At 37.5% G+C, this 13,577-nt stretch overlaps 2 protein-coding genes across 4 annotated transcripts in view; one reads left to right on the plus strand and one right to left on the minus strand.

The window, feature by feature from the left end:
- The window catches only part of LOC121378093 (protein artichoke-like), a 22,791-nt gene extending 12,219 nt beyond the window's left edge, over positions 1 to 10,572 (minus strand). The window contains exons 1-2 of the mRNA XM_041506193.1: positions 10,510 to 10,572; positions 9,493 to 9,642 (exon numbers count right to left, since the gene is read on the minus strand). Coding sequence (XP_041362127.1) covers positions 9,493 to 9,642; positions 10,510 to 10,572 — 213 coding nt within the window. The remainder of the gene's footprint in view (positions 1 to 9,492; positions 9,643 to 10,509) is intronic.
- Positions 1 to 12,326, plus strand: part of LOC121377274 (neuromedin-U receptor 2-like) — a 16,616-nt gene extending 4,290 nt beyond the window's left edge. For 2 of the 3 annotated variants that reach the window (XM_041505203.1, XM_041505204.1), the window contains exons 2-3: positions 2,519 to 2,590; positions 10,672 to 12,326. In XM_041505203.1, the coding sequence (XP_041361137.1) occupies positions 10,737 to 11,921 (1,185 nt within the window). In that variant the 5' untranslated portion in view covers positions 2,519 to 2,590; positions 10,672 to 10,736 and the 3' untranslated portion in view covers positions 11,922 to 12,326. Of the gene's footprint in view, positions 1 to 2,518; positions 2,591 to 8,412; positions 8,519 to 10,671 lie in introns of those variants that run through there. The other variant, XM_041505206.1, reaches the window with a different exon arrangement.
- The last annotated feature ends 1,251 nt before the right edge of the window (positions 12,327 to 13,577 follow it).

A 13,577-nucleotide genomic window follows, 5' to 3' on the forward strand; every position in this document is an offset into this window, starting at 1 on the left:
TCTTCATATATGACTATAACAATTTAATACCGATAGGCTGACTAATGTTTTCACACATATACACGGGTTTTTACTCTATATATGACTATAACAATTTAATACCGATAGACTGACTAATGTTTTCACACAAATACAAGGGTTTTTACTCTTTATATATGACTATAACAATTTAATACCGATAGACTGACTAATGTTTTCACACATATACAAGGGTTTTTACTCTATATATGACTATAACAATTTAATACCGATAGGCTGACTAATGTTTTCACACATATACAAGGGTTTTACTCTATATATGACTATAACAATGTAATACCGATAGGCTGACTAATGTTTTCACACATATACAAGGGTTTTTACTCTATATGTGACTATAACAATTTAATACCAATAGGCTGACTAATGTTTTGACACATATACAAGGGTTTTTACTCTTTAGATATGGCTATAACAATTTAATACCGCTAGACCCGCTAATGTTTTCACACAAATACAAGGGTATTACTCTGCATATGTTAAACAAACCCAAACAACTTTATCCCACCCACTAAACACAAAATCCCCCACAAAAACAACAAGACAAATACAAGCAAACAAACAACAACACCAACAAACAAAGAAACAAAAATCTCCCCAAAAAGCCAACAACAACAATAACCGCAACATGGCGACAGATATTTGTAAGACGACCAGTAACTATTGATGGTGATAAAGCACGCGTTTAATTAAACACTTGTTGCGCTTGTATTTTGCACGATGATTATTTAATGTTATAATTTGGTGAGGCGAGATTGTGAATTTATTACACCATGGGCAACTATTGTCGATTAGCAACAAGGGATATTTTATATGCATCATGATAATACGTATGATATACCAGTTAAGGAGGACAGGCTGAAACGAGAAAAAGCCCAATGATCCCACCGACGGGGATCGATCGAAGACCGACCGCGCATCAAGCGAGCGCTTTACCACTGAGCTACGAACACCACCACTGCATAAGCATGGAAATGAATTAAAGGTTAAAGGGACATTCCTGAGTTTGCTGCAGTTTTTAGGATGTTACCGACTAACAGAGACTTATTGACAAATGTAAGTACATATCAAATATATTTGTCTGCATAAAATGTTACTGGCTGTATATTAAACGTGTTTTTGATCGTTCTATTATTTGTACTAGGTTAAATTTCATTTTATTTCCTAAAAAGGATTTTTCGTACGTACGAAATTATTTGAAGACAAAATCCAGTTTGGACTTCTTACAAATATTAAGACGACCAGAAACACATTGAATATACAGACGCTGATATTCTAAACATGAAAATATATTTAATATGTAACATTAATCGTAGAAATATTTTATTTAGTCGGAAACATCTTACAATGCAGCAAACTCGGGAATGTCCCTTTAAAGTTTGTTTTCTTCAACGACACACACTACTTTAAACGGACATTCCTGAGTTTGCTGCATTGTAAAATGTTTCCGAATAATAAAATGTTTCTACGATTAAATTTACATATTAAATAGATTTGCTTGTTTAGAACATCATTGTCTGTATATTCAATGTGTTTCTGGTCGTCTTAATATTTGTAAGAATCCCAAACTGAATTTTGTCTTCAAATAATTTCGTAAATCTTTTTTAGGAAATAAAATGAAATTTAGCCTAGTACAAATATTAGAACGTTTAATATACAGTCACTAATATTTTATGCAGAAATATATATTTGATATGTAATTACAATCGTTAAAAAGTCTCTGTTAGTCGATAAGATCTTAAAAATTGCAGCAAGAATGTCCCTTTAAGATATTGGTTCATTCATCCTTGGCTACTGGATGTGAAACCTTTCGTATTTGGTCACTTCTGAGGACACCCGCTACATTTGTTCCATTTATAGCAAGGAATCTTTTATATGCACTTACATGCAGACAGGACAGCACATATCACGGCCTTTGATATACCAGTCGTGGGGCATTGGGCGGGATTGGGAAACAAATAAGGAATCAGAGAACGAGTCCACTGAGGTGGTTCGATCCTAAACCGCAAGTACCTGAGGTGCACGATCTACCAATTGAATTTGACCCCGCTTCCTTGAATGAATGACCTAATAGTCATAAACGTTGATGACCTTAACACTTGACCATTGAGACTGGTGGGTCAGTGGGTCAGCTCTTGCGTCGAGTAGATTAAAGACTTGAGAAACCCTATACCATCTTTGAAGGTCTCTTGGCTTCAAATAGCGAAACACTCGTATGCATGCAACGCCGTCGTCTAAAAACCTGCATGGCATAAGCGTCGGACCTTTCCGTACTGGTGACGTCACGCAACCACTTATGTTGCATTGTTGTCGTTTTGAAGTGCTTCCGGTCATAGTTACAATTGATATAGGAAGAAGCTATTAAAACAGTGTGGCATTACCATTTATTATTGGCAGAAATAGACTGGTATAAATTAGTAGCAATTGTAAACATTACGCTGATGTCCGCTCTATAATTGAGTATTGTTTGCTTCAACAGTGTGATGTTTTTGGTTCCCACCGTCGACTGCACTTGTCTGGTATAGTGTATTAGGAATTACGGCGCGAATAGGTAAGTTGCATTGATGTGTCAGTTTTTGTTGGTATTGTTGTTGTGTATTTCTTTTCTTTGTTTTTATTTCTTTTCTTTTCTTTTTTTATTCTTGTTTTTAACTTCATAACATTTATGATCAGGGCTCAAAATAGGACGTAAACAGTAGATCAACATAAATATGTCCTGCTATACAATGGCCTGCTGGCAGTAATGTATCATGAGAGGGTTTTGGATTATGTCTGAAAAGATTAGGATCTCTTGTGTATATTATAGAGAATTATGGAATTAAAATATAACAGAATGACAAGCTAAATAGTAGAAGGGATAATCTTGCATACATCTCTCTTTTGAAAAATGACCTGCGATTTTGTTGGTGTTTTTAGCAGGTAAATTTCTGGGACCTCCCAAGTCACTTGAGTGTATTTGTACCATTGACTCCGATTTGAAAATAAATTATTCAAAATCAAAAGTCAATTGGATTGGTAGTAAAAAGTTCTCAAAGGAAGTTTTTCATCATTCTGCAATGCATAATCGTATTTTCTCTTTTAACTATGTATATCAAGGAAATCAAGGATAGTAAGGCTATGTGTGTGTGTGTGTGTGTGTGTGTGTGTGTGTGTGTGTGCGTGTGCGTCTCTCTCTCTCTCTCTCTCTCTCTCTCTCTCTCTCTCTCTGTGTGTGTCTCTCTCTCTCTCTCTCGCTCTCGCTCTGTTTTTGTATATATATATATATATATATATATATATATATATATATATATATATATATATATATATATATATATATATATATAATTTAAAAACAAAACCGCTACTCTTATATGGCTTCAGTACATATTTTTTCACAGAATCGTTGCAACTAATACATTCCTATACAAACAAAAATGTGTTGATTCAAAAATGTGTATTTTCTGCAATCTTCAACCAGCGACATTGGCACATCTGGCCTTGTGCTTATAACACGTTTAGAGTCTAGACTCGAGACTCTAATAGAGTCTAAGATACTATTGTCATGACAACGCCATTCAAATTGTATGGGTGTGACGTCATTAGAGATTAGGTTCTATGAATGTACTAAAGTTGCTGCGTTATGGAATAGAGTTGAACAGTGGACACTAAATCTGAACCGTATTTCATGATCAAAATCGTATCCCTAAAGCAGAGTCGACAGGATATTGGGTAAAGTTGTGATTGCTTCCATGATCCACTATCAGGTGCCCGTCATTAGGAGAACCGCCACTCACCTGCAATATAATGACTCAATTCAATTCAATTCTTTATTCACCGTAAGCACAGCGGCTTATTGGTATAAACAAACAACAATAGTAGTAAACATACAATATCACATGTACCTACAATTAGGATAATAAATATAAATGTGCATCCATATCAATAAGGAGAATGTAAATTACAGTTATATAGGTAACGTATTATACACAAATTGACATTTAAATGCAACATATTATATATCTTGATAATTACAGTATTTTTAGATTAAGGAAGTTCGAATTTTAAATGCTTTAAATAGATATTTTCCCAATTTACACAATATATTTTGTTTTTACTGGTCAGCAACTGTATAAACTTTAGCATAGATGGCCTATTCCAGTAGTATTTCTTTATATATTTTTCTCTTAAATCTCTGTACAATATACAGATTAATACAAAATGATATTAATCTTCAACATCTCCGCTTTTACAATAAATGCATACTCTATTGGAACGACTTATTTTCTTATATCTACCAGTTTCTATTGCCAAAATATGTGAAGACAGCCTTAATTTCGTAATATATGCTTTATAAATATCAGGTATAGATTTGACCAAGTATTGTTGACTATGTAAGTCTTCGATCAAGTATCTATACAATATGCCGCATTTCATAGATGTATTTAGCTGATGGTAAAGATTCTGCAATGCTTGGTCAAAAATCCTTTGCTTAATTAGTGATAAATAATACATTGTACTTTCAACCAGTTGGTCCTGATTGTCCCAAATATAACCAAGCCCCAACTCTTGAAATGTTTTCTTAATAAAAAATACTCAGTTATTTCTATAGACGCAGCTAGATTTCATCTCACTATATATTGTACTCATAATACAATTATCAGTTTTGATCAGTTTGAACCAATATTTGATCTTACGATAGGTACGTTCATGCACCAATGGATATCTACCTAATTCAAAATAAATCATAATATTGGTTGTACATCCTTTAACTTTTAGAACATTTTTACAAAAATCAAGGTGATTTTTTTCAATTAAATCTGCTTTTTGAACCATAGAATAGTATGCTAGCTACATACGTATCAAATAACGCCAACAATGAACTTTGATTTAAAACAAGGGTTTGGAACTTTTCTTCATTGCAAAACATGCTTTTCTTCCCTGTTCAGATATACATTTAATAGCAGGTGAGAATTTGAAGGTAATTTGACGATACCAAGATAGTTAAACTGGTCAACTACTTCAATCGAGTCACCATCATAAGACCATTTTTCATCATCTAGTAATTTACCACGTTTTCTGAAAATCATAATTTTGGTTTTTGTTTTATTTACAGTTAAACCCCATTTGTTATTGTAAAGGAACAATGTGTCAAGCATATGCTGCAATCCATATATACTTTCAGAAACAATAACCATATCATCTGCAGACAGCAACAGAAAAACACTAAGATCTCTAAACATAGTACCGGTATCAGGGCAACCCATAACAATAAATTTCATTTTCTAGGTCATTTAGAAAAACTGAAAAAAGTATCGGTGATAAAACTTCACCTTGCATTAGGCCAATGCTATTTTTAAAGAAATCAGATCTAAAACCATTTACATTTATGCAGGATCTAACAGTTAATACATAGTTTACTACTTTAACAGTTTGCCATTAATTCCGTACTTAAATAGTTTGGTCCACAGATTATATCGATTCACAGAGTCAAACGCTTTCTTATAATCAACAAAACAGCAATATAGTTTACCATTATATTCCAGAGATTTCATTATTATAGAATATAGCGAAATTATAGCATCAACAGTGCTAACTCCTTTTCGAAAACCAAATTGTACATCTGTTATAATGTATTCTTCTGACCACTGATATAACCTCTTGTTTAGCACACCGGTAAACAACTTAGCTAAACAGCTTACCAAACTTATACCTCTGTAATTGTTCGGATCATTTATATTACCTTTTTTATGGACTGGTACAATGACAGCAATTGACCATACAGTCGGGTAAAATCCAGTGTTCAATATTACATTAAATAACTTACAAATCACTGGCAATAATATATTTTCAAATTCGATAAAGAACTCATTCATAATGCCATCTAGTCCGTGGCTTTTGTTGCATTTTAATTCTTTAATTATTGCTAAGACCTCGCTTTCGTTAATTGGCTTGTGTAATCCGTCAAACACAGTATCGCTGTTTTCATTGGTTTCATTAGAACAAGTCGTATCTAAATTAATATCAACGGAACTACTGTCCTTAACATAATTGAAATATTCAGTTAGTGTTATATCAGCTCGATTCTGCTTACTTTTTGAAAAATATTTATAAAATTGTCTACGTTTATATTTACGTAAGTAATCTAATTGGGTTTCCTCTTGTAACTTGTATTGCCTTTTCAATTTTAATTCCATTTTCTTATACTCATGTTTACATTCATCTAGTGATTTATGATTTTTATCACACTTATGCTTGTTGAATGCACGCAATGAATCCATATATCGGTTATACAACACCCTACAATCATGGGTGAACCATGGTTTGTCGATTTTAGTATGCGAGAATAAAAAAAAATCGTATTGGCCACTATTACAAAATAACGTTTTTGGAAATAAAATATGACGTCATCACGATTTGGCAAACACACAAATTTGCATTCATGCCTGTTTTTTTATTTTTAAATTTGTAATAATATGTTACTTTAATAAAATTCATTGCATATGTTTTGAACAAAATAAATAAAACTGTGTTGTTTGTAAATTATTAGTGAATAAAATACAAAGATAATGCAATACACAGATTTGGTGTAAAGTTGTTCACATCGCTTGGATATCCAAAATAAAATGTTTTTAGATAGATAAATGTCTGAAGTAATAAATAGATTAACAGACGCGGAACAAAAAAAAAAAATTATGTTCCTCGTGAAATAATGTTTTATTTGTCACGAGGTTTGTTTGTCACTCGCCAAAGCTCGTAACAAGTGAAACGTATTACACTTGAGACATACATTTTATAATAACTGGAATGGTAACTCGCTTATTATCCTCCGTGGATGTATGCGCAACAGCAGTAAACACTTGAAATACGATAACTTAATAGACCACTGATGTGTGGTAAACACTACGCCTCTGCGGTGAATCATTTAAAGTAGGGGGACTTAATGGATGTGTCAACATTTCGTGACGAATGCAAGCACTCAAAGCATGCATGCATGTGTACACGTACATGTACATGTTTTTTTTATGTATATGTATATGTATATGTATTATGTATGTATGTATACATATACTCTTCAAAAAAAGAAACGCAAAAGGGTACAAATGGGTTATAACTCCGATTTTATGTTTCCTACCGGTTCATGCTTTGTGAATATAAGGTCATTGTATGTCCCAAACACATTCCCACGGTTACATTCGATAAAACGCAGCTACTGTACAATAAAGTTCCAAAATGTGAATATTCGCAAAAACGCAGCCACGTGCAAACCATGTCACCACTGCACGTGCGTTGTCTGCACGTGCAACATGAACACCGACAGTATAAAAGTGCAGGGCGTTCGCTTGCCTGGCCTCTGTATCTGGCCGACAGTTGACAATCCAGGACATGCCACGTCTCAGTGAACCGCAGAGAAACAATGCCATCGGCCGACTAGACGCAGGCGAATCCAGAACGGCCGTTGCCAGGGCATTCCATGTGTCCCCAAGCACCATCTCCAGACTGTGGGACCGTTACCAGCAACATGGATCAACACGTGACCTCCCTAGATCCGGTCGACCACGGGTCACTACCCCCGGGCAGGACCGCTACATCCGGGTACGCCACCTTCGGGAACGATTGACTACTGCCACCTCCACAGCCGCAGCAATACCAGGTTTGCGCAGGATATCCGACCAGACCGTACGGAACCGCCTACGTGAGGTAGGAATTCGTGCCAGACGTCCAGTTCGAGGTGTCATCTTAACATCACAACACCGTCGACTCCGACTGCAGTGGTGCCAGATTCATCGACAATGGCCCCAACTGCGATGGAGACAGGTGTGGTTCAGTGACGAGTCCCGATTTCTGCTCCGACTCACCATTCAATAATTAAATCAATTCTCCAAATGTTACGACAATGTGGTTTTGCGTTTCTTCTTTTGAAGAGTATATATATATATACATATATACATATATATACATATATATATATATATATATATATATATATATATATATATATATATATATATATATATTTATATATATATATATATTATAAACACGTTTGGGACATTTTGACCAATTTCAGGGCACTTTTGTTTTCATTAAAAACAAACATTAATAGAAATGCAAATAAATGTAATTAAAGTGTTAGTTTTAATAAATTAATGGCAAATATATATAACAGTGATATTTTATTAGTTAATTTTCTGAGTGTTTTATAAATTCAACTTTAGAATTAAGTATTGAAAAATCTGGTTTAATCTCATGGCAGCATTATGCTGATTAAGACAAGATGGCGATAGTCTACTGAGGCATGATGCCGCATCATGTTCAAACAAACTAGGCAAAACGCTATGTTTGTGTTGTTTGTGTTGTTGTTTGTTTTTGGTTTTTTTTGGTGGTTTTTTAAGGTATCTGTTTGTACGTGTTCATGTCTTCTTATGCGCGTGGTTTGTTTCTAAGACAAAGCCGGCTGGTATGTCGTACATTTAATCAGCGGCGATCACGGACGCCCGTAAGTAGCCACTTCCGTTACTTATGGTCTGTAAGCTCGGCGTGCTGTGTGACCGGCTGTAAGCGGTGTGTCAGTGTGAATTCATTCCCACGTGTAGGCCGTCACAGTGTATGATGTAAACCGGAACACGTCGTGTCATTCCCACTCTCAGACAACTGAGGTGGAGGAGGGCGTTCATGGGTGGGAGGGGAAACAACTTTTCATTTGAAATTAATCAAGGATGTGTAAAATTAGTGATCATTGTTTTAAAATTACAACAACTACTACTACTACTACAACAACTACAACTACTACTATTATTACTACTAGTATAACTTAGACTACTTCGACTACTATAACTTCTACTTTGCTACTACTACTACTTCTACTACTACTGCTACTACTATTATTACTACTACTACTACTACTACTACTATTACTGTCACAGATGGACGAGTGATTGACTATCAGTAAGACATATTGTCCAAGAAACAAGTCAAACAACACAACATTTTAACAAATTTATATACAAAATATGAATATACAAAATGACGATATCACTCCAAACACGACGCTTCCCCAACCTTAAATTACCCCCCCCCCAAAAAAAAAAATGTATTCCGGTGTCCATGGTAAGCCAGTTTGAACCTAATAGCTTTTAGTCAATGTTCGAGCCTTAGTTAAATAATCATTTTAAACCAGTTCAGTTTGTATCGGTATAAACTCATCTGAAATGCACTGTCATTGCGAATACTAGCAATATCTTGATGACGACCAGACACTAGCACATCTTGGTTGGTTGGCTGTTGACATCTCTTGCAGACATCCTAACAACAGTCCGCCGCCACGCTAGTTTGTAGACATCTCTTGCATATGGTTCTCCTACAGTTCTGCTGGATACATCAGTGTCATCCCTCACACCCAGTTATAGCTCACATAGCTTACATAGCTATCGTAGCTCACATATGTCTCATGGTTCTGGCTCACGCTCAAACCCAAAGGTTCGTAAGAGCCGTTTCACAGTCAACTTGCCTGCTGGAAACCTTCTTGACAAATGCACTGATGAACAGACAGGTGACGTTTACCTTTCCCACAGCCTGCATGCTTTTTACCTGCAGCTTACTTTCCCACTGAAACTCAATATACTGCTCATAAAAAGTTATGACAACGTTTTCACAGTTTACTCAGTATGCTCATGCTCTACCAGATATGACAAAATATTGGGCATGTATTATATAAACCCCCTCTAACTGCTGCCTACTACTACTACTACTACTACTACTACTACTACTACTACTACTACTACTACTACTACTACTACTACTACTACTACTATTACCACTGCTACTAAAACTCCTACTCCTCATACTACTACTACTACTACTACCACCACTACTACTATTAAAACCATTTCTATTAGTACTACTAATGTTACTACTATTACTCCTACTACTACTACATACTACTACTACTACTACTACTACTACGGTTAAATATTCTTTCTTCTGATACCATAACAAATATTGATTGTTTAAATGTAGTTTAATTATACAGTTATGTAATATAGGTCGCCATATAATTATATTGTATGCACATGTATATAGAAGAGGGCCTCGTAAATCGTCAAACGTGTGCACGATTCTTTTGTTCTTTGTACAAAAAAGATAATATTTTCAATCAAATCTATAATATACTACCAGTTTAACAGTTTCCCACCATTCTGGTCGCAAAGCCAGTTTTAACAGTTTCCCATCGTTCTGGTCACAAGGCCAGTTTAACGTTTTCGATCGTTCTGGTCACAAGGCCAGTTTAACAGTTTCCCATCGTTCTGGTCACAAGGCCAGTTTAACAGTTTCCCATCGTTCTGTTCACAAGGCCAGCTTAACAGTTTCCCATCGTTCTGGTCACTTCCACTTTTGGTCTGCACTACCGGCGGCTTTATCTGTACTTGTTCTATGCCGCACTTTGCAAGGAACATTTTGCGCTCAGGCCCAGTCGATCACCGTACATACATTGCGATAAATATTGCGTACAAAGATGAATTCCATAAATACAACGGCAGTGGACGTCGCCATCTTTGTCACTAAACATAGAAGTAGCTATATATACATGACGACTGTGTACATAGAGAGAGGTGGAGACTGTTTTATTAGAATCATTTTTATTTTTGACAGAATTCACGTGTTTGACCTTCAAGCCAAAACTATCTCCTACCCACGAAGGAAGTAACCCAGCTAACATGACGTCATCGATGGCGGTAGATGATGTCACACACGAGACGACGACTGCCATGGCGATGGACCTGAACGAAAAGAAGTCCCGACTGCTCGTGCCTGTCGTGGTGTTCGCCGGGCTCTTCCTGATAGTCGGTATCCTAGGCAATCTGCTCGTCTGCTTCATCTGCGGCTGTCGTCTGCGTCAGAACGTCACCAACACGTTCGTCTTCAGCCTCGCCGCCGTCGACCTCGTCAGCTGCGTCCTCTGCATCCCCGTCGACATCGCCGAACTGCGCATGCCCTACAGCTTCTCGTTTCCGGCCTTCTGCAAGCTGTTGCGCACCGTCCGGTCGGTGACGACCGTCTCTTCCGGTCTCATCCTCGTCGCCATTGCCGTCGAGCGATATCGGCGAATCTGCCGACCCCTGGCCCGTCACACGAGCGTCCTCCAGGCCAGATGGATCTCGCTGAGCGCCGTTCTGCTTGGAGTTGTCTTCGCCTGGCCCGCCGCCATTCTGTTCGGCAACAAGACCGTGGTCGTCGTCGGATCGCAGACGAACTTCACCGAATGTTCCGTTCAGGACGCACTGCACGACTCGGTCTATCCAGTCGTGTTCTACTCGCTGCTGCTGCTGCTGTTTTTTGGAACGTTTACGATACTCTGCGTTCTCTATCTCCTCATAGCCGTGAAGATATGGAAGGGCAGAAAGTTCCGCAGCGATGCCAACAGAGGTAGGTCGGACTCTTTACCGACCGCCACGCTGTTCAGCGCGAAATCAAATAGTCCCTCTGAAGTAACGGACGAAAAATACGTCGTCGAAGCGGAACAAATCAGCACGTTGCTAAGACGCAAGACGTTTCTGTTTCCGGTAAACCCGGGGGACACTCTCAAGAGAAAGAAGAGGACGTACAGCAGAAAGAGGACGACCTTCATAATGTTCCTCATGACGGTCACCTTCTTAGTGAGTTGTCTCCCTTACGTCGTGGTCGCCATTTGCCGGTTTGTGTTTGACGATATGGAGACGTCGCTGCCGGATTTCGGCGTCGTCGCTTTTCACTTCAGTTTGAAGTCGTTTATCCTCAGCAGTGCTATAAACCCTTTCATCTACGGATTCTGTAGTCTCAAGTTTAAACAGGAATGTCGTGTATTACTCCGCGATATTCAGTGTGTGAAAAAAGACGACGATGTTAATAGCTCAACAAGTTGAAAATATAGACAATATTAATTGTGTGTTTGTGCAGAGGCGGAGACAATGTTTAGTATTGAGAGAGGTACATTCAGTGTGTGAAAAAACAAAACAGACGAGGGGATAAATATCTAGACAACATATGTCTATGTACAGGGGCGGAGGCACGTTTTGTTTTCTTGAAAGGGGTGCATGTAGTGTGAAAACAAAACCCCACGATGTTAATAGCTCAACCAGTTAAAAATCTAAAGAACATCTGTGTATGTGCAGGGGGTGCATTTAGTGTGTTAAAAACAAAGACGACGAGCACATTGATTTATCAATCATCGGCTATTGGATGTCAAACATTTGGTAATTTTCACATTTAGTCTTAGAGACGAAACCCGCTACAGTTTTCCATTGGTAGCAAGGGATCTTTTATATGTACCATCCCACAGACAGGATAGCATGTACCACAGCCTTTGATATACCAGTCATGGTGCACTGGTTGTAACGAGAAATAGCCCAACAGGCCCATCAACGGGGATCGATCCCAGACGTACGGTAACAAGGTGTGCACATCAAGCGAGCGCCTTACCACTGGTCTACATCTCGCCCCCTGATTAACAATTTTAAAAAACCCACACACACCCAAAGATAAAGTGTTTAAGCACAAGACCGAGGAGAGGTTTGGGCACCAAGATAATTATGTAAAATATCCACAAGCTAAGACCCCCCAAACAAACCAAAAGTTGATTAGCCTATATACAGTTTTAAAGCGCTGAATTATGAAGTCATTTCAGAGTCCGAAGAGACCAATTCGTACCAACAGTACCTTCTTGAATTCTCCCCTGATGAGAAGTATAAACATGTTTTATTGTTCAAATTAGTATTAATACTTCGTCATTCCAATGCGTAATGTGTTGAGTACGGTAACAAGGTGTGTACTTTCGATACTAAACCAAGATTGCATTCATGTTTATGTACAGCGTTCCTTAAATCGTCATTTTTGTCAGTATTTTGTTGAACATGTGTGTGATTATAATTTGTATATACTTTACTGTATCTTTCCTGATATACAACTGTGATAACAATTAATGTTTATATGAAATGTAACCTTGACGTTCGTAATCCTGCACATCATTTAACGCGAAACCACACGAAACGAATGTTTGTTACGAGAATAGCCGATTTTATAGCAACCGATGGAATCGTAATGTTTTTTGGGCTATTCTCGTACGAGGTACTCTTATTGTGTGGCTTCCGAAAGGGGCACATGCTCCCCCCCCCCCCCCCCCCCCCCCAAGATCTGGACCTGAAATGTGTTGAACGTATATTAGTCGGTTAAAGTATATGTTAGCAAAACCTACAGACAGAATACCAAGGACGCTTGAGAATGTTATATTGTACTGTGTGCATCCAGCAAGGAAAGAAAAAAGTTCGTTTTATTTAACAACAATGGTCCCACCGACGGGAATCGATCCTAGACCGTTCGCGCATCAGGCGAGCGATGTACCACATAGCTAAGTTCCGCCCCCTTCTAATGGACATGTGTAGCGCGTTTCTTCCGAAGAGCGTCAGAATTATGTTGGATATACAACAGCTGACGATTAATCAGTATTCTCTATTGAAGTTTTTGTTTAACAACACCACTAGAGCACATTGGTTAATTAATCATCGGCTATTGGATGTCAAACA

Source organism: Gigantopelta aegis, chromosome 7, assembly GCF_016097555.1.
Source record: "Gigantopelta aegis isolate Gae_Host chromosome 7, Gae_host_genome, whole genome shotgun sequence".
Lineage (NCBI taxonomy): Eukaryota > Metazoa > Mollusca > Gastropoda > Neomphalida > Peltospiridae > Gigantopelta > Gigantopelta aegis.